The following is a 19,473-nucleotide window of genomic DNA, read 5'->3' as shown; positions in this document are numbered from 1 at the left end:
CCCTGTGAACAGAACCCGTATAGAGCTTGGCAATAATAGGCGAAATAATGTAACGCGGTGGTAGCATAGTCAGGGCGAGATTGTCCTCTAAAGAGGACAAAGGAGGGATTGTAAGGTAAAACATCATGAGATGGGAATGTGTAGGGAGTTACCCTGTACAGGGCAGTAACAAGAAGGGGAGGTGTCCTTGTACTCCTGTTAGGTAAAACATCATGAGATGGGACCGGAGAAGGAGTCACCCAGTACTAAGGAGTAACAGAATGCATCCTTGTACTTACAAGATAAGAGAGACATTGATGGATTGAGAGGCAGGAAGCTAGCAGGGAAAGGATAGCAACAGTTTAAGAGAGACATTGATGGATTGAGAGGCAGGAAGCTAGCAGGGAAAGGATAGCAACAGTTTTAGTCATTGGACAAGTAATGATATGATGATGTTCTAAGCATGTATCCAAGGGTATAAAAAAATCACCATTTTGCTGATAACGGCAGAATGCATTCTCCGACTAACTTGGTTGGTCGCAAGTGTTACAATCCGGTAATAAAGAACAAAGAACCCTGATTTCGACTCAGCCTGGTGTTTGTCTCACTCATTCATGAACAAAGCAGACCTAACAATTGCCATAAGATTGCAAACTGTGATGCCGTATATATTTGCTGCTGCTAATTCACAGCATGTCATAACACCAAATGTGACCTTTTAAAGAAAAAATGCATCATGGTAACACACCCTTACAGCCTAAATACACCATATGATCAATTAAACTTCTAACCCTGTACATCTTCAGAATGTGGGAGAAAAACTGAAGAACCAAAAGGAAACCCACGCAGAATGAACAAACAACTTACAGACTGTGCCAAATTCCAACATGGGTCACTGGCCCCGTAATAGTACTGCACTAACCATGCAAAGCTGTCAATTTGTTCCAATTATCATATTCAGTATAATTATGGTGACCTACATGATGGAGGATGTCCTTGGTGTAAAGCTGAACCATGGTCACTTCTATCATTAATAAAATAGAGATATGCATCTCCCAAGGTAAACTGCTAAGGTCATCGAGTGGGTTTCTCCCACTCATTACCCATTGCAGACTCAGTCTGGAAGCTACATCCTTAAAGACTCAATTAGTTTGTGAGTAACCTTGGAGATGAAAATTGAAGTCCTCACCTTTTTAATTTAGGCATTTTTTTTCTATCTCAACAAAGATCTCAGGCCCAAAACACTGATTGACCTTTACACCTATGGATGGATGCTACATGACCTATTGAGTTTCTCCAGCACTTGTGTATTGTTCTACATTCTTTCATCTTGGTTTTCATTCACCTATTTGTTCACAGACCAGATAGCCTTGTTTACAGCTCATCAACACCCTGGTTTAACCTGATCAAAAGCCATCCCCTCATTTGCAACAGCTTAAGAATCTTCTTTTCTCTGATGAAGTGCATCTAAACAAATATTAACTCTGCTCATTAATTATTTTTAAGGTAAAGATGGGTAGATAGTTGAAAGATCATTTACGGCTTTTTTTTAGGGAAATAGCACATGATCAAACTGAATGGCAGAACAGGTTTGGGGTGGCAGGGGGGGGAAATGAGTGTCCTACTCCTTTTTTCTTGTGTATTTCTCTTCCCATGAGTATTTCTAACATTTTTCTGCTTTCCCTGATGATTACTACTGGAACTAATTGTTGTTACCTCAATTTAGCTTTATTTCCAAAATTGCTGTAGTAATCAAGTCTCTGGCTTACTGGTCTGGTAGCATACACACCATGCCACCCCATATCCTTTGGCTACTCAAATAGGATTGTACACTGGCTTTGGTGCCTCAAATTGTTGGGTCTCCAGAGAAAAATTAGTTTTGCATCAACTGAAACGAATGCTCTCAAGAGCATTGTTTACATCCATGGAGTGTTAATGCAAATTTATTAAAAATCAAACTGCTCACTGTGTTGATTGAAAACACACTAATATTTGGCAGTCAAGGAAACACTGAAGAGCTGGACAATTTAAGTGTTTGTGATAATCTTCAGTCAGGACAGAATCTTGATGGTATTCTCATGTAAAGTCGGTGGCCTTCTATACATACACAAAATAAAACCATGATGTTGGATTACTTCCTAAGTTTTGCCATAATACTTCCTTTAATCAAGCAATGAGTTGTTGGGTGCTCCAAAATGTATTCATGATGACCAGCTGCTTCATAGATAAATCCTTATTTTCTATGTACACATCAAATATCCATACCCTGTGATATGCCCATCACCTGCAGGTGTTGTCAAGGCAAGTGACTTTGACAAATTTTTCATTAGACATTTGTTTGCAACTTTCGAGTTCTGCTTGGCTCATCAGTTTTAGTCATTGGACAAGTAATGATATGATGATGTTCTAAGCATGTATCCAAGGGTATAAAAAAATCACCATTTTGCTGATAACGGCAGAATGCATTCTCCGACTAACTTGGTTGGTCGCAAGTTTAAAGACTTCAGATATTGGAGGGGTCCTAGAAAGGAAATGATTTTGTTTTCTTGATTTTGGAGGTAGTACTATCATGATGGATGGAGGAGTGATGTTTGTAAGCGCAGTCAAACAGTGTATACGTGGGTTACACGTGTCCCATGAAGGTACAGAGTGCACAAAAGGCATAGCTGATGTCATTTGCATTAATGCAGATAGATCCCAGTTTCCAGTTTCTAACTTTTAGGCCACTTTCTTTTGGAGAATTCTAGTTTAGTTCAGTCCAGCATCACTTTGAGACAGGCTGGAAAGTGATCATATAATCACATGGTTATTATAGAACATGAAATTTAAGGTATTTTTGGCAGAACTATATTATCAAGAACCAAAGCAATGACTTTCTTCTTGCGGTACAAGTTTAGTCTTTACCTCAGAAACATTTATTCATTTTATTTCACCCCTCATGAGGGTGGACTTAATGACATTAAAGACCTTGATATGATTATTTGTATAAATTTATCCACTGATTATATAGATGGCATGCTGTTGGAACTGCCAAAGTTTAGTCACTAACCTACAAATCCAGTCTTGTTAAATCACCAAGTCTGGGATATGCTGAATAACATTACCTGGCAGTTCCACATGAAATCTAACAAGATTATGCCTTTCTGTGGTCCTGCAGCATTTCACCACAGAATTGGGCTACCGAATCCTGCACAAATTAGAGCCCTCAGTTGAATGGGTGAGTTTTCAAATTGATTTCAATGTGGTTTATTTCTTAATGTCCTAAACTAATTTAATTTTAAAAATATATCAATAAACATCTCAGATTAGTCTCTAAACAGCATTTACATAAACATTTAAATTACGATCCCAATTTTGACAAGAGACAAAGTTCCACACCTAGCTTTTCCTTCTATCAATGCTCTCTGGATGGGGTCTTGGTAGTAAATGTTGCCCAAGGCCAATTTCCATTCCTACTCCTTAGTAAATGATTTCTCATGAGGTACAGCAGTCAAGCGAGCATAGGGGTTAATACGATGCGGCGAATGAGGTAAAAACACAAAAAATGCAAGAGGAATTCAGCAGGTTTCGCACCATCCAGAGGAGGTAAAGATATACAAACATTTCAGGCCTGAACCCTTCTTCAATGAATGATGAAAAAGCAGGCAAACTCTTAAATAAAAAGGCTAGGGGAGAAGGGAAGGACAGAGGGGTGGGGGGGGGGGGGATAAAAAGGAGCACAGGACAAAAGATAAAAGGTGACAATTGGACATAGATAGGACAGGAGGAAATTGATTAGGAGAGGGGTACTCTATGAATGCAGAGCTAGAGGAAAGGAGCCAAAGGAATTGGGGGACAGAGACAGAGACAGAGACAGAGACAGAGACAGAGACAGAGGAAAAGAGAAATAATGATGGGGGAGTAGAAAGACGAGGGGAGGGGGGTGCTAATAGAAACAAGAGAAGTCAATGTGAATGCATCTGGTTGGAGGGCACCCAGATGGAATTCCTCCAACTTGTAGGTGGTCGCATTCTGCCAGTACAGAGATGTTGGCAAGGGTACAGGATAGGGAAATGACATGGGTTGCCTCTGGGAGATCCTTGTTATTGTAGCCAACAGAGTTAGGGTACTGAACCAAGTGATCTCCCCATTTTGGGGACAGGACTAAAGAGCACAGCTGCAAGCATTGAACCTTATTGTAGTTTGCATTTAGTTGAGGTATGGTGATTTTGTTGCATAGACCAACACAAGGTTATCTATCACTTGGCATAATCTACAGAAATGGTAGAACATCTTATGTTCTCATGCACCATGGCATCAACTCAGTGACTGAAAAATCAATTAACAATCTCCCTATCCTCAGAGACAAGACTCAAAATTCAAGTGATGCATCACAACAAGTGAGGAGTATTATAAAAAGTAAGAAATGACTGAAAGGAATACAAAGTGAAAACAGAGACTGATGAGTCAGAATTCTTGAAATACGAAATCTTAATACTTTTCTCTCCCCTTTCTAACAAGACTGTGCACTGCCTTAAATTATTGAATTATGCCATTTCAGTTGCAGTAAAGATAACTGAATACAACATACCTTTTCTTCTTTTAACTCAGGCTTTTCTACTCCTTTTCGCTTTTTCTTAGCCCTTTTCACTATATCAACTGTGTGATATTGAAGTAGGTCCACTCGAGAATGAAATTGATAGAGTCCACTCCCAGGATCACAAGAGTAGTAAATCCCAGTGTGTGGATCATAGTGGAGTTGGTTTGTCTTTTCAATAAAAAGAAATTTATAAATATAAAATCTTAAATGAGGATTCATGTTGTAGTATTGTAAATAAATACGAAAATCATAAGTTAAGATTTTGATAACATTTTCATGTTTAACCACAATTATTCACCGATTTCAAAACATACACATACTGATTAATGTGATCAGAAAGCAAATTTTAGTTAACAGTGGGGAGAAAAATATATTTTAACATAGGGAATTCAATGTGTACATTTTGCTAATGCACTCAGACAAAATTAGATTTTGTCAGCTATTTTCTTTTTCTTTCCACTTACAACTAGGATCCAGAAATGTTAAATACAATATTTAAAATCACATCACTCAATATTTTTCTTGCTTAGACATATGACCCATGGCTGTGCAATGCATCTTGAAGAGGCTTCACTCATTTGTACATTTTCTCATCATGTGAAAAAAATGTTAAATAATGAAAAACATCACTGTTGAGTCTGCTTCTATTTTTAGTTGAAAGTCAAATGCAAGTATTCCAATAGTTCTTGCAGCATTATAGTTAAGCTGACAAATTTTTCAGGTTATTTAAAACAGATGAGAAGAAAAATGTCAATCAATCCTATTGACTTCCTGATCTATATTACTCAAGTTGTCAAGAGACATTCTGAATACAATTTTCAGCATTTTGTTAAATTTAAATTGCAAGTATATCCAAGATAAATCACTTTTTAATAATTTGTGATTTTACAGTCATCTGCTACATTAATTAGATTTAAGAGCTGTTCCAAATTAAGGAATTTGGATGAAGAAATTGCTTTCATTCTTGTGAAAGATCTTCACACGATCATGTAGTGTATGCAGCTCAAATCAAAATCAGGAAATTTCAGACTGTTTATGACTTATTGTGTCTGTCAATGCCATAGCAGGGAATCCATTTTATTTCAATCCTTTTTCCTGCTTTTTAGATTATACCAAGAACAAAATATTAGTAGGATCTTATCTACAGTGATCAATTTCCATTGTCATTTACAATAAATCAGTTTTAGAAATTAAAATATCTACCAATCGTCTCAAAAATTGGTGGCACTACCAGAGCTGTTGTAATGGTAGCACTGCTGCTGACCATGAGAGCAGGGAGTGGAGACACAGCGCTGACTTACTGCCTGATCCCGATGGCTCCATACAGGTTTCAAATAGCATGTTAAAAGGGGCCTTTTTTATTTAAAAAAAAAATCCTGCAATCACAGAGGTCTGTGGCCAAGATAGTGGTGCCAATGCATGAGGAGTTGCAGACTCCAGGCAGAGCAGCAAACTAGTGCAGGACAATGGAAACAGGAGAACTTCACCCGCTGTCGAGAAGGAAAAACAAGGGAAACAACCCTACAGGGACAGTGACAACAGTGGGGGCTTGGCAGGTGAAGGACCGATACAGGCTGTGAGCTGCTGGGAACTGGCTCATACAAACCAGGTATCGGACCCAAGAGTCGAGAGGGTGCCGACTGAAAGAAGGGCTCATGAAGGACCTTAAATGCTGAAGGTTTCCTGATCTTTTTGGAAGTTTGGATCTGGAGCTCGGGTTGCCAATGGTTTTTGTAGCTACAGAAGAAGTGCATCCAAACCCTCAATGTCTTTTCACAGATTCTCCTTGCATCTCTTTTTTTTGACGGGGTCTCCAAACAATGCTTATGGTGACTATTTGTCTCATTGCAGACAAAAGTTGAAGTACATCATGTATTTTACATGATTATGCGTTACATGACAATAAAAGGAACCTTGAGAGTTAAGGTAAAATCAATCATGAAACAAAACTCATTAGCACAAGCAAAATAAATCAAATTACCGAATCATAATAGAACCCAGTATTGTTATCGTAATATAATCCACTGCTTTCATCATACGTGAAGCCTGTCTGTGACACGGCAGCTTCTGCAGTAGCACGCAAACTCTCTGCCAGAGATGTATCTGTTGAATCCTTAAAATGAAAGAAAAAATGATCTTAAGTAATTACTGATACGACTTTTTTTAAAAACTATTAATTTTAGTAATGGATTTGCATTTTATTTTGAATAAAGTTATGTCCATTGCTGAAGCAATAATCTGCAAAGTTAAGACTGATTCCTTAAAAACCATCTCTTTGGTTGAGGGAAGCGGAGAATCACAGGGAATTAAAGAGAAAAGTGCAGGAGACAGGTCCTGTGCAGATGAAAATGTCATCAGTCCCAAGACAAGGTAAAAGTCTAAAGCATGAGGGGAATTAAGATTAATGAAGGTGGAAGAGATAAATTTTTCAAACACTGAAATAAGGTACAATTATAGAGGCTCTGAAGGAGAGGATAAAAGGCACTGAATATATGTAAAGATTACACACAAGTTTTTTTTTTAAATACAATACCAATATTTAACACTGCAGTACAAATACAGACAGGGTAAATTATTGCACAGCTCCTGCATTTAAATACAGTAAACCTCTGGTAATCCACCATCGAGTTGGACAATCCATCATTTCAGCCGAGATGATTTTCATACAATCCCCTAAAATTCACTGGCACCTTTAGCTCCCTTTCTGCTGCAAAATTCATCAGGATCCCACACTTTCTTGAAACTCACAGGCTCCGTGGTCCTCCACTCCTGAAACTCAATGCTTTTGTGCTCCTCTGAATCCAATTAAAACCTCCGTTGCCATGCTCCCTTGAAATTACAAGGTATCCTATTCCTGAACTTAATGGGTTAACAAGAAACTTGTAATAGTACAGATAAAGGATTTTGGCTGGAAATGTTACCTTCTGTGGCTGCTGCCTGACCCATCAAGTTTCTCCAGCATTTTGTAGATCAACAAACTTTTATTTAAAATAAAATGCCACAGAATCATGGTGCATACAGCCTACTAGGCATGTCTAACCCACTCTATTATGATTTTTATTCACATTGGCCCAAAAGCATCAAAACAGCTATACAATTGCTGCCCACTTCCCCCGTCTACGCTCTGCAATTGTAGATTTTATTGTTTAAAAGGTCCAATTCATTTTCATCACTATTAAGGTCAATGTTGGTCCTCACTGGCAAGTTGCCAGATTTTCAATGTTGAGCACGAGATGGACTTTGCTTTATGACACACCTTAAGTTTTGAAACAATCTGCAGATGCCCAGGTTGAGTGCAATACACAAAAATGCTGGAGACACTCAACAGGTTACACAGCATCCACAGAAAGTAAAAGGCAACAAAAAAAGTGAAAGTTACTTGGGCTCACTGCATTTATATTCCACATGCAAAAACTATCAGAGCAGTGTGTCAGAAGCCATTTTATTATCCACACATTGCTCAATTGCAAAGGTATAATAATTGCTCACTTTGTGCCATAATCGAGGCAACTAATTAGCATCCAATAGGGAATGATGGGAAAATCTTCTGACTATGGTTAGACTACAAGAGAACTGCTGACAGGCTAAACTAAATTTTAGAATATTGGGCTAACTGCACATGACAGGATGAAACCAGAAAAAAGTCCCAGCTGGGGTAAAGGGAAATGATAGATTGAGACTCATCCAAGAAGCTCTGGAAGCTGCACCCGAGATCTTATAGACCAATTTCACTATTGAATGCTGATTATAAGATTTTGACTCAAGTTTTTGTGAAAAGATTAGCGCAGTTTTTAAACCGGCTTTGATTCATGTTAATCAGACTGGTTTTATTAAGGGGAGATATTCAGCAGATAATGTGGTTAAATTGATATGTTTGATAAATGTTTCTAAGGAAGGATCTCATTTGCCTTTGGTTTTGTCGTTGGATGCAGAAAAAGCTTTTGATAGAGTAGAAGTTTATTAAAGTTTTGGAAAATATTGGTTTGGAGCAATGTTTATTAATTGGATTAAGGCGATATATAAACAACCTAAGGCAAGAGTAGTGACTAATGGGCTTTTATCGGATTCCTTTGTCTTGGAACATTCCACTAGACAAGGTTGTCCAGCTTTGTTTGCATTAGTGATCAAACCTTTGGCATAGGTGATAAGACAAGAAGAGAAAATAAAAGGAATTATCTCAGATTTAAAAGAGTATGAAATTAGCTTATTTGCTGATAATTTTTTGGTATACTTGACAGATCCAAAAGAGTCTTTGCGAGTATTCCTGTTCTTTGCGAGTATCCTGTTCCAGGATGGGGAGGTATCTGGGTACAAAGTAAATTGGAATAAGAGTGAACTTATGCCATTGTTGGATGCAGATTATTCTGAATGTAACGGAGTAGCAAGATTTAAATGGTCAAATTGTATAAAGTATTTAGGTATTAAGGTGAATAAAAATATAAGTCAATTAGTGGATTTGAATTATTTACCGTTATTGACAGCAATTAAAGATTTGAACAGTTGGAAGGCTTTTTCATTAACCTTGGTAGGAAGAGTGAATTGTATTAAAATGAATATATTTCCTAGATTACAATATTATTTTTTTAGAATATACCTTGTAAAGTACAAAATAATTTTTTTAATGATTTAAATGTATTGGTGGGGAAATTTTTATGGAAAGGTAAATTAGCGAGGGTTTCGACCCATAAATTTTCTTGGCAATATGAGTTAGGGGGTTTGCAGCTACCAACTTTTGTGAATTATTACAAGGCAGTACAGTTGAAAATTATTAATAGGATGTTTGATTTGGACAGTATAGTTACTTGGTTAGATATTAAATTGACACAAATTGTAGAGGTAAGAAGGGATCATTTTATCTATAAATGGACAAGAGTAAATCTATCAATAGTTGTAAATTACCGGTTTTGTTTCATTTGATAAGTATTTGGGAAGAGGTTAGTAATGTTATAGGGTTACTAGGGGGTTAATCTAGATATACTCCTTTCTTTCAGAACAAAAACTTACCTTTTACAATAGATAATAACCTCCTTAAAATTTGGAATCAGAGAGGAATTAAGAGATTAAACAATTGTTTTGAAGTGGGTAGTTTTTTAACATTTGATAGATTGAAGGAAAAATATCAAATTCCTAATAAAAACCCTTTTTTTGTTATAATCAACTTTAGTCTATGTTGTATGAAGGTTTTGGAAGACATTTGATTTTACCTAAAGGAACGTTATTTGAAGAATTATTCGGAGATGGAGGAAAGAAAGGGTTTATTTCAGAAATGTATAAATTATCACAGCAGAAAATGCCTAAGGTTGATTTGCATAAATAAATACTAAAATAGGAGAGTGATTTACAAATTCAATTTGATATAGATAGTTGGAGGAAGATAAATAGGGACACTATGACAAAGTTGGTTAATGTAAGGTTATAGGTTAGTAACATACAACTTTATTAATCAATTGTATTTAACCCCAGAACGTTTGAAAATATATAAATTGAGGGAGTCGGGCTTGTGCTTTTGTTGTAATGAGCAGAAAGGTACGGTTTTGTGATTGAGAAATTGTTTGCAAGACATCCTGAAAATACAATTTAATTTAGATCCAAAGATTTTTCTAATTAGGGAATTTACTGAAATGGTTTTGGTTCATAAATTAGATAAATTCCAAATAGCATTTTTACGATTAGTGTTGGCAGTAGCGAGGAAATGTATAGTGGTTTCGTGGAAAGATCAGATGGAACTTAATTTACAAAGATGACATTCAGAAATGAGGTCCTGTATACCATTAGAGAAAATAACATAATATACAGGATAAATATTATGTATTTAGGAAGATTTGGAGCCCATATTTGGATTGTTTTAAATTGAAAATTTGAGAATGACAATGGGTGGAGCTTCACCTCCACATTGTAAGTGATGGAATGATAAGTTATTCTCCTTACTTCCTTTTTTTTAGGGGGAGATTTTAGGATTAGTGGGGGGGGGGTGGAAGGGGGTGGGGATTAGGAATTCTTGTAGTATTTTCTTAGTAGTCTTTGTAGCTTTTTTTTTTCTATGTAAACCATGTAGTATTTTTGGATAGTTGTTAACGATTTAATTTTGTAGCTGTGGTTATAACTTCATCTTTTAATAAAATATAATATTAAAAAACAGCTCAGTATGATGGAAGATACAAGCACAATAATAATGTACTGTAATTGATAAATTTATATTCTTTACCAATTAAAATTCAACTTTAAGTTTGTATATCAAGAATAAAATGTTGGTCCAATTCTAAACCTTGAAAGTAATTGAACCTCCATTACTTAAAGAATTAAACAATTAGAAAAAAAAACTTAAAAGCATCAGACAGGACTTCCTGGGTTTTAAACAAAGCATTTACTTGATTTGCTGCTTGGTAGTAAAGAGAAACTCAATGCCACTTCTACTCTTTGCACTTTACACACACGATTAATAATATCAGTATCTGATTATGTATAGGTAAATATGTACATTTCAAAAAGGTTCCCAAAAAGGATTCAGATTGGAAAAGATGGAAAAAGGAAAAGATGGTAGGAAAAGGGAACCAAGGCTGATGAAACAGGTCAGGCAACTAGTCAAGAGTAAGAAAGAAACATACATTAGATATAGGAAGTAGGAAACAGGAAGAGCTCATAAGTATATGGTAGCCAGGAAAGAGCTTAAGAAAGGACTAGGAGAGCTCAAAGGAGGCATGAAAAGGCATTGGCATATAGATTTAAGGAGAACCCCAAGGCCCCAACCCCAATGCGTATGTGAAGAACAGAAGGATGATGAGAATGAAGATGGGGCCGCTAAAGAATAAAGGAGGCAACATGTACCTGGAGCAGAGAAGGTTGAGGAAGTCCTAAATGAATACTTTACATCAGTATTCACAAGAAAAAAGGACCTTGACCATGGCGAGGTTGAAAATTAACAGGCCTGTGTGCTGGACCATGTGGAAATTAAGGAAACGGAAGTGTTGGATCTCAGCCTGTGTGTACATTCAGAGCAGCAACAGAGATGATGGGAAATTAAATGCACCTTCTGTCCCTCTGTTTGACAACTAGTGCATTGCCCACCCTCCTGTCCTGCTGTCTCACCATTGGGACTCTCCTCACACCCTCTGTCACCCTGTCCATGGGACACAGCCCATCCCTCTATCCCTCTGTCCTCCTGTCTCCCAGTCCACGGGACACCTGCGGGGTACAATGTAGTGTACAATCTGTCCTGCGGGGTACAATGAAGTGAAAGAACCACAGCCATTGGCAGTTACAGGTAGTTCACGTCAGCGAAGAGGAACAGACATACTGACCTGCACAGAATGTTTGCCAAAAGCTGGTGTCTTCCACAGCCAAGATGCTATATACTCCAGGCTGCTATGGGAAGAGATAGCTGGGGCAGTAGGATCTTTGAATCCTCTTTAGCCACAGAGGAGGTGTCGGAGGATTAGAGAATAACAAAAAATGTAATAGGGAGAATTATAGTAAGTCTTGCGTCAGTGGTGTGCAAACTTATGGAAAGAATTCTTAAGGATAAGATCTAGGAGCATTTGAAGAAGTACAGTCTACTCAAGGATTTTCACCATGGCTTTGTGAATGGAAGGCAGTGCCTCTTGAGCCTAATTGAGTTTTTTGAGGAGGTAATAAAAGAAATTGATGATGAAGATAGGACAGTAGGTGTTGTCTACGTGGATTTTAGCAAGGCATTTGACAAAGTCGCCAGCGAGAGACTCATTCAGAAAGTCATGAGACATGGGATCAGTGGAACCTTGGCTATGTGGATAAAAAATTGGCTTGTAAGGGAAACAAAAATAATCAGAGAACAGTAGTGGAAGGAAGGTCAGAGACTAGTGGAGTGCTGCAAGGATCTGTTCTGGGACCTCTGCTCTTTGTGATTTTTATAAATGACCTGGATGAAGGGATGGAAGTATGAGTCAGTAAGTTTACAGATGACACGAAGGATGAAGCTGAAGGTTATCAAAGGTTACAAGAGGATATAGACAGGATGCAGAGTTGGGCAGAAAAGTGGCAGATGGATTTCAATCTGGATAAGTGTGAGGTGATGCATTTTAGAAGGAAAATCGGAAGGTTGAGTACAGGGTTAATGGTGGATGAATAGAGGGATTTTGTTTTTAAATTTTTTTTATTTTTCACACTATGAACCATATTAACCAAAATACACACAAACATTTCACTCCTGAACATACAGTGTCATTTTCTCCCCTTTTTCCCCCCTCCCTTCCCTCTCTCCTTCCCACCCCCCTCCCTACCCACTAATCGTTCAACATATACAAACAATAAACCCATTAAACAATGTCCTCACACAATGAAAATAAACAAGAAAATTGTGTCATCTACTTTTGCACACTGGGTCAGTTCATTTCGTCTTCTTCTCATTCTGTCATTTTAGGGGGTGGAGGTCCGTGGTAGGCCCTCTCTGTTGTGTTCCATGTACGGTTCCCAAATTTGTTCGAATACTGTGATGTTATTTTTTAAATTTTGTAATTTTTTTCCAATGGAATACATTTATTCATTTCTATGTACAACTGCTGTACTCTCAGGCTCTCTTCTGATTTCCAGGTTGACATTTATACATTTTTTTGCTACAGCTAAGGCTATCATAATAAATCTTTTTTGTGCTTCATCCAAATTGAGGCCAAATTCTTTACTTCTTATATTATTTAGAAGATCTCTGGATTTTTTGGTATGTCGCTTTTTGTGATTTTATTTAATACCTGGTTTAGATCTTCCCAAAACTTTTCCACTTTCTCACATGCCCAAATTGCATGTACTGTTGTTCCAGTTTCCTTCTTACAGCGAAAACATTGCTCTGATACTGTTGGTTCCCGTTTATTTAACTTTTGGGGCGTAGTATAACCAATTATATTGTATCATGCCTAACCTCGTGTTTATTGTATTTCTCATAGTTCCGGAGCATAGCTTTTCCCATTTTTCATCTTTATGTTTAGATCTTGTTCCCGCTTTTGTTTGGGTTTACAGCTTATTTCATCGTTCTCTTTCTCTTGCAGCTTGATGTACGTGTTTGTTATAAATCTTTTAATTATCATATTCAAAGCTGCTTCCTTCTGGTAACCTCAGCCTGCTTCCCAATTTGTCCTTTAAGTAGGTTTTCAGTTGGTGGTATGCAAACATTGTACTGTGAGTTATTCCATATTTATAAAAATTATTCCCCAAAAAACAATTTTCTATTCTTTTGATCCCTTTTCTCTCCATTCTCTAAAGGAAAGGTTATCTATAAGGAAATTCTTAAGGAAAGGGGGGAAACCAAGGATAGCGCTAGATATATTAACAGAGTGGTACAAACAAGGTGGTTTGCAGCTACCAAACTTTAAGAATTATTACAGAGCAGCATAATTAAGGTATCTATCAGATTTTTATCAAACAAGGGAAAAACCAGATTGGACCAGGTTGGAGCTAGATAAAATAGGGGAGAAGGTACCAGAACATATACTTTATAAGTGGGATGAAAAGCTAGTGCCACAAAGGTTCACCAGTACTGCACCATCTGCTCAACATTTGTAAAAAGATTCACGTAGAAAGGAAAAAAACAAATTACCAACTACCAAATTATTATTGACACAAAATCAACTAATCCCTTTCAGAATAGAGGGATCTTGATGTTCAAATCCATACGTCACTCAAGGTCGTTGCGCAGGTTGATAGGATAGTTAAGAAGGCCTATGGGATGCTAGAATTCATTAATAGAGGGATTGAAATCATGAATAGAAAGGTCATGTTGCAACTCTACAAATCTCTAGTGAGAGCACACAGAGTATTGTGTTCAGTTCTGGTCACTTCATTATAGGAAGGATGTGGAAGCTATGGAAAATGTGCAGCGATTTAGTAGTTTGTGGCCTGGATTGGAAAACAAATCTAATGAGGCAAGGATAGCAGAGCTGGGAGTTTTATCTTTGGAGCGTAAAAGGATGAGAGGTGATTTGATGGTGGTACACAAGACAATGAAAGGAACAGATAGAGTGGAAAGCCAGCACCTGACGGGTGACATCAGATGACAGGCGCGGGCGGGCTGATGCACACATTGCCAGGGATGGCGATGGAGGTTGAAACATTGAGGCCATTTAAGAGACTCTTAAGACACATGGATGAAAGGAAAATAGAGGGTTATAGGGTTGGGAGGGTTTAGGTTTTTTTTAAAATAAAGGAAGGAAGGACTTCCTCAACCTTCTCTGCTCCAGGTACATGTTGCCTCCTTTATTCTTAGCGGCCCCATCTTCAATCTCATCATCCTTCTGTTCTTCACATATGCATTGGGGTTGGGGCCTTGGGGTTCTCCTTAAATCTATATGCCAGTGCCTTCTCATGCCTCCTTTGAGCTCTCCTAGTCCTTTCTTAAGCTCTTTCCTGGCTACCATATACTTATGAGCTCTTCCTGTTTCCTACTTCCTATATCTAATGTATGTTTCTTTCTTACTCTTGACTAGTTGCCTGACCTGTTTCATCAGCCTTGGTTCCCTTTTCCTACCATCTTTTCCTTTTTCCATCTTTTCCAATCTGAATCCTTTTTGGGAACCTTTTTGAAATGTACATATTTAACTATACATAATCAGATACTGGTATTATTAATCGTGTGTGTAAAGTGCAAAGAGTAGAAGTGGCACAACATCGAGGGCTGAAGGGCATGTCCTATTGCCAATCTGCCTCTATACATTTAAAATTTGCATCATTCAAATTGTGTTCTAAATGACACCAACTTCAATAGCATCGTTCTCCCAAAACTCTCAATGTGTCAGTTTCTACTAGATGTTCATTTCTAAAATAGGACGCAAACCAATGACTGCTGATTCAAAGATGTCACCTTGCAAGAAAAGGGATTTTTTTTCTTCCCAGCACCTTTCCAGCAGGGATCTGCAACTCCCCCTGTTCAGATTATTAATGTATATTAACAGCATCCATGCTAATGAAATCATTTTTATTTGTTACATGGGACATTAAGATTGCCCGCATTTATTCTCCATCCAGATAAATTACTGCTGAATGGAGGAAGCTTCCAAGTGCCATGAGGTTCTTTGGCAGAAAAATATTGTTCTCCATTCTTGCATTTACCTTAAAGTTTTATTTTTGTTTAATTTATCATTGGTTTTAATAACTATGTTTATAGTATCCAAAATATTGCATGAAATAGATAGCTATTCTACTGTATCTGCACATCTGACATTGGAATTTCTTAAGAGTACTACTGAAAATATACTACATCAGCATTTTAGTAAGCATATGCAATTTAAAAACTCCTCCAATTTTCAACACTTTACCTCAATTCCTGGGTGAGTTAATCAAATGCAGGACTTACCCTTTCGTCTAGAATGTTATGATTTCCAGATCCATCCAAAAGTGCTGATTTATCAAGATACTCTGTGTACTGATAACCATCCGCGTGGGCAACATCACAATAGGGATAGCAGTCTGTTTGTAGTTGTGTTTGAGATTGGGTAAAAGACTCTTGTCCCTCATCATTCTGATCACTTTTCAGGTGGTGATGAAAATCAGGATCTTCTTTTTGGTAATCTGGAGAACAGAAATAATAATGATATTTAGGCACCGTAACTTTTAAAATATCATTTTATTTGAGTCAGTTTATTAAATATTTAAAGTGCCGTGCTTCATAAATGTTTGGTATTTAAGTGCTAATATCACCAAAAAAAAATCTAAATCCACTAATTGATGATGCAAATTACTTCTGCAAGTGTTTTATCCCCTCAATAAAAATCAAAGAAGATTGGAAATGTGGGTGGTAGGTGCCTGGACTGCATTACCAGGGTTGGAGGAGGAGTCTGGTACAATAGAGACATCAGATATGGATCCAAGTAGGTATGCGAGTGAGGTAGGGAAAGATTAGTTTATGTAGATTTCCATGGGTCAGCACCACATGGTGGGCTGAAGGGCCTGTGCTATAATATTCTGTTCTATAAATGAAAATTACTGCCAGCATTCTCTTATTTGTCAAATTTATGTTCCATTACAGCAGGACAGTAGTTGACATCATCAGTAACAATGAGTCATAGTAGAGAGAAAGTGGAAAATCTCGTAAAATGATGCAAGAATAACAATTCAAGACTCAATGAGGACAAGACAAAGGAGATAACTGTGGACTTCAGGAGGACAGGGATGGCCACCCTCCACTACTCATGAATAACTCCATAGGAGACAGTGGAGAGCCCCAAGTTCTTCAGAGTCAACTTAAAAAGTGACCCATCCTGGACACACAGCATCTCCTCTCTTTCAGAAAGGCACAACCTCAATTGCACTTCCTTTGAAAGCGGAGGCAGGCAAGGTTACTGGCAACTATTCTGTCAACTTTCTAACAATAGCGCTCTGGCCGGCTGCATCATAGTGTGGAAAAGTTGCTGTAGAGTATCAGATCAAAGGTCAACCATAAAAGCAGGAAAGAGGATCACTGGGGTCTAACCCACTGACAATCGATGGAATTTACCAGGATTGTTGTTTAAAGAGAGCTCACAAAGTTAGGGAGGACCCCTACCATACTATAAACAGAATTTTCCAGCAATTCCCATCAGGGAAAAGATACAGAAATATCAGAGCCAGAACCACCATTATTCTCACAGACAGTGAGACAGCTAAATATCAGTTGAACTGCTAAAATAACTCACCGAGATTGTACTATTCATTTTTTAGTAATATTTTATGTGTGTGTGCACTGTTTAGAACGCTATTTGATTGGGCTATATTGGTTCAATTGGATGACAAATGAACTTGATGTACCTCTGAACTGGTATGTCAAGCAAAGGTCTGTCTGAACTTCAACATCAATTCCATTATCTTTTTCTCTTTCATGGAGTTTTTCACAGAGATCTTTAACCTGTAAATCCATAACAAGTTTCAATCACATACATCACAGATCAAAAATGTACTTTTAAATTACTATAACAAATGCCAGTTGGTAATATCATATTTAATTGCCATGAACTTGAAATTATATTGATTTACAACTTTGATTTACGACTATTCAAATAAAACCCAGATTGATGAAAGATATTGAGGTCTGATCAGGAAAATGGAGTCAACCATCAGATTTAGATAGTCAATACCAAACAAATCCTTTAGTTGGAAAGAAGAACTGCAGGAACACAAGAAAGAAATCAGGTGGGCAAAAAAGTCAAGATAGATCTGCTTTGGCAGACAATTTTAAGGTAAATCCTAGGGGTTTCTACAGGTATATGAAAACCAAAAGGATAGTAAGGTCCCCTTGAAGATTAGGGGCTGGCTTTGTATGGAGCTGAAAGAAATGGGAATGATCTTTTATGTTTTTTCCCCCCATCAGTATTCACTCAGAAAACAGGCACAGACTCAAGGAAAGTTAAGGAAAACAAGCAGTGAGGTCATGGAATCTATACAAAGATGTGCTTGTTGTCTAAAAGCAAATAAAGGTGGAGAAATCCCCAGGGCCTGACAAGATATTCCCTCAGACCTTGGGGAGGCTAGCGTAGAAATTGCAGGGGATCCAGCAGAAATACTGTACTTAAAATGGATTAAGGATAATCAACATGGCTTTGTGTGCGTTAGGATGTGTTTAACTAATCTTGTAGTTTTTCAAGAGGTTACCAGGAAAGTTGATAAAGGAAAGGCTGGGAATGTTGTCTACATTCCTTTGACAAGGTTCCACATGGGAGGTTAGTCAGGAAGGTTCAGACGCTAGGTATTCATAGTGAAGTAGGGAACTGGATTTGACAATGGCTGGACGGTAGATGCCAGAAAGTAGTGGTGGATGATTGCTTCTCAGACTGGAGGTCCACGACTAGTGATGTGCTCCTGGAATCAGTGCTGGGACCATTGTTGTTCGTCATCTATATCAATTATCTGGATGTTAATGTGGTAAATTGGGCCATCAGGTTTGCAGATGAGACTAAGGTTGGAGGCCTTGTAGACAGCAAAGGTGGTTTTCAAAGCTTGCAGAAATGGCAGATTTGATTGGTCTTGGCAAATGTTACGAACCGCATGCAACGAGCAGCAATAGACAATGAACCACAGATTAATTTTAAAACACTAATTTTATTTCTAACTCTTAAACTATCCTTAACACTAAATCTATCCCCAACTATGCGCAAGTATACTAGTGTGTGATACACCCAAATGATTACATACGCCAAAGTCTAGAAAGTTACTTCAAAGTTCTGACTTTCAAATTCAATGTTGAAGCACAGGGCTTTGAAATTTGATGCCCAGAATTCATGATGAACTGATGGGAAGACTGGAGTTGTGGCTGCTACAGACTCACTAATGCTCCTTGCGTTGCCTTTGCAGAAATGTCCATCCCCACAAGCTGTGCTCATAAAACTCCTGGTCCTTTTGTAGGCAAGACTGGAACTGGGTGGCCTCCACAAAACTTCCAAGACCCTGGCACCAATCTCTCCAAGTGACCTTCAATATTAGTCACAATCAAAATGAAGCACTTGGCTTCCCAAAAGACCTGCCTGGCCCAGTCATTCACAGAACATGCTTTGCTCTGTATTCCACAAAATGGCTGGCCACAAGAGCTGCTTCAAAAAGCTGTTCTCTTCAGCTGTCAGAATGAGATTTTGAAAAGGGGAGAACCAATGTCTTTGCAATGTATTGAAATTAGAACAGAATGCGACAAGCCTTCCATCAGTTCTTCCAATGTATTCAATTGTCACTTGGCTGTGACTTGAGTTGTGATATGCTTGTGTGAAATGTTAAACGTTAACTGTGACCATTCAGTTTCTCCTGTCTATATTATCCCTTAGCGATAATCTCATTTTAATAAAATGGGGCCTCATAATACTCCCCCCCCCCAAAAGAAAATTTGAGCTGCATGAGCAAATTTTTTTTTTAACTACAATCTACAAATACCTTCATTATTGTTATATTACAGACAAATAACATTCTTTTACATCATACAAGTGGTACAACTAATA

General features: G+C 37.7%; 1 protein-coding gene across 3 annotated transcripts in view; it reads right to left on the bottom strand.

The window, feature by feature from the left end:
• aggf1 (angiogenic factor with G patch and FHA domains 1) overlaps window positions 1–19,473 on the bottom strand; it is a 130,295-nt gene that overhangs the window by 106,603 nt on the left and 4,219 nt on the right. For all 3 annotated transcript variants that reach the window (XM_069937954.1, XM_069937945.1, XM_069937964.1), the window contains 4 exons: window positions 17,303–17,399; window positions 15,873–16,087; window positions 6,540–6,671; window positions 4,550–4,726 (listed from right to left, as the gene is read on the bottom strand). In XM_069937954.1, coding sequence (XP_069794055.1) covers window positions 4,550–4,726; window positions 6,540–6,671; window positions 15,873–16,087; window positions 17,303–17,399 — 621 coding nt within the window. The remainder of the gene's footprint in view (window positions 1–4,549; window positions 4,727–6,539; window positions 6,672–15,872; window positions 16,088–17,302; window positions 17,400–19,473) is intronic.

Source organism: Narcine bancroftii, chromosome 1 (assembly GCF_036971445.1).
Source record: "Narcine bancroftii isolate sNarBan1 chromosome 1, sNarBan1.hap1, whole genome shotgun sequence".
NCBI classification, from domain to species: Eukaryota; Metazoa; Chordata; class Chondrichthyes; order Torpediniformes; family Narcinidae; genus Narcine; species Narcine bancroftii.
This window is presented reverse-complemented; position numbering and strand designations above follow the sequence as displayed.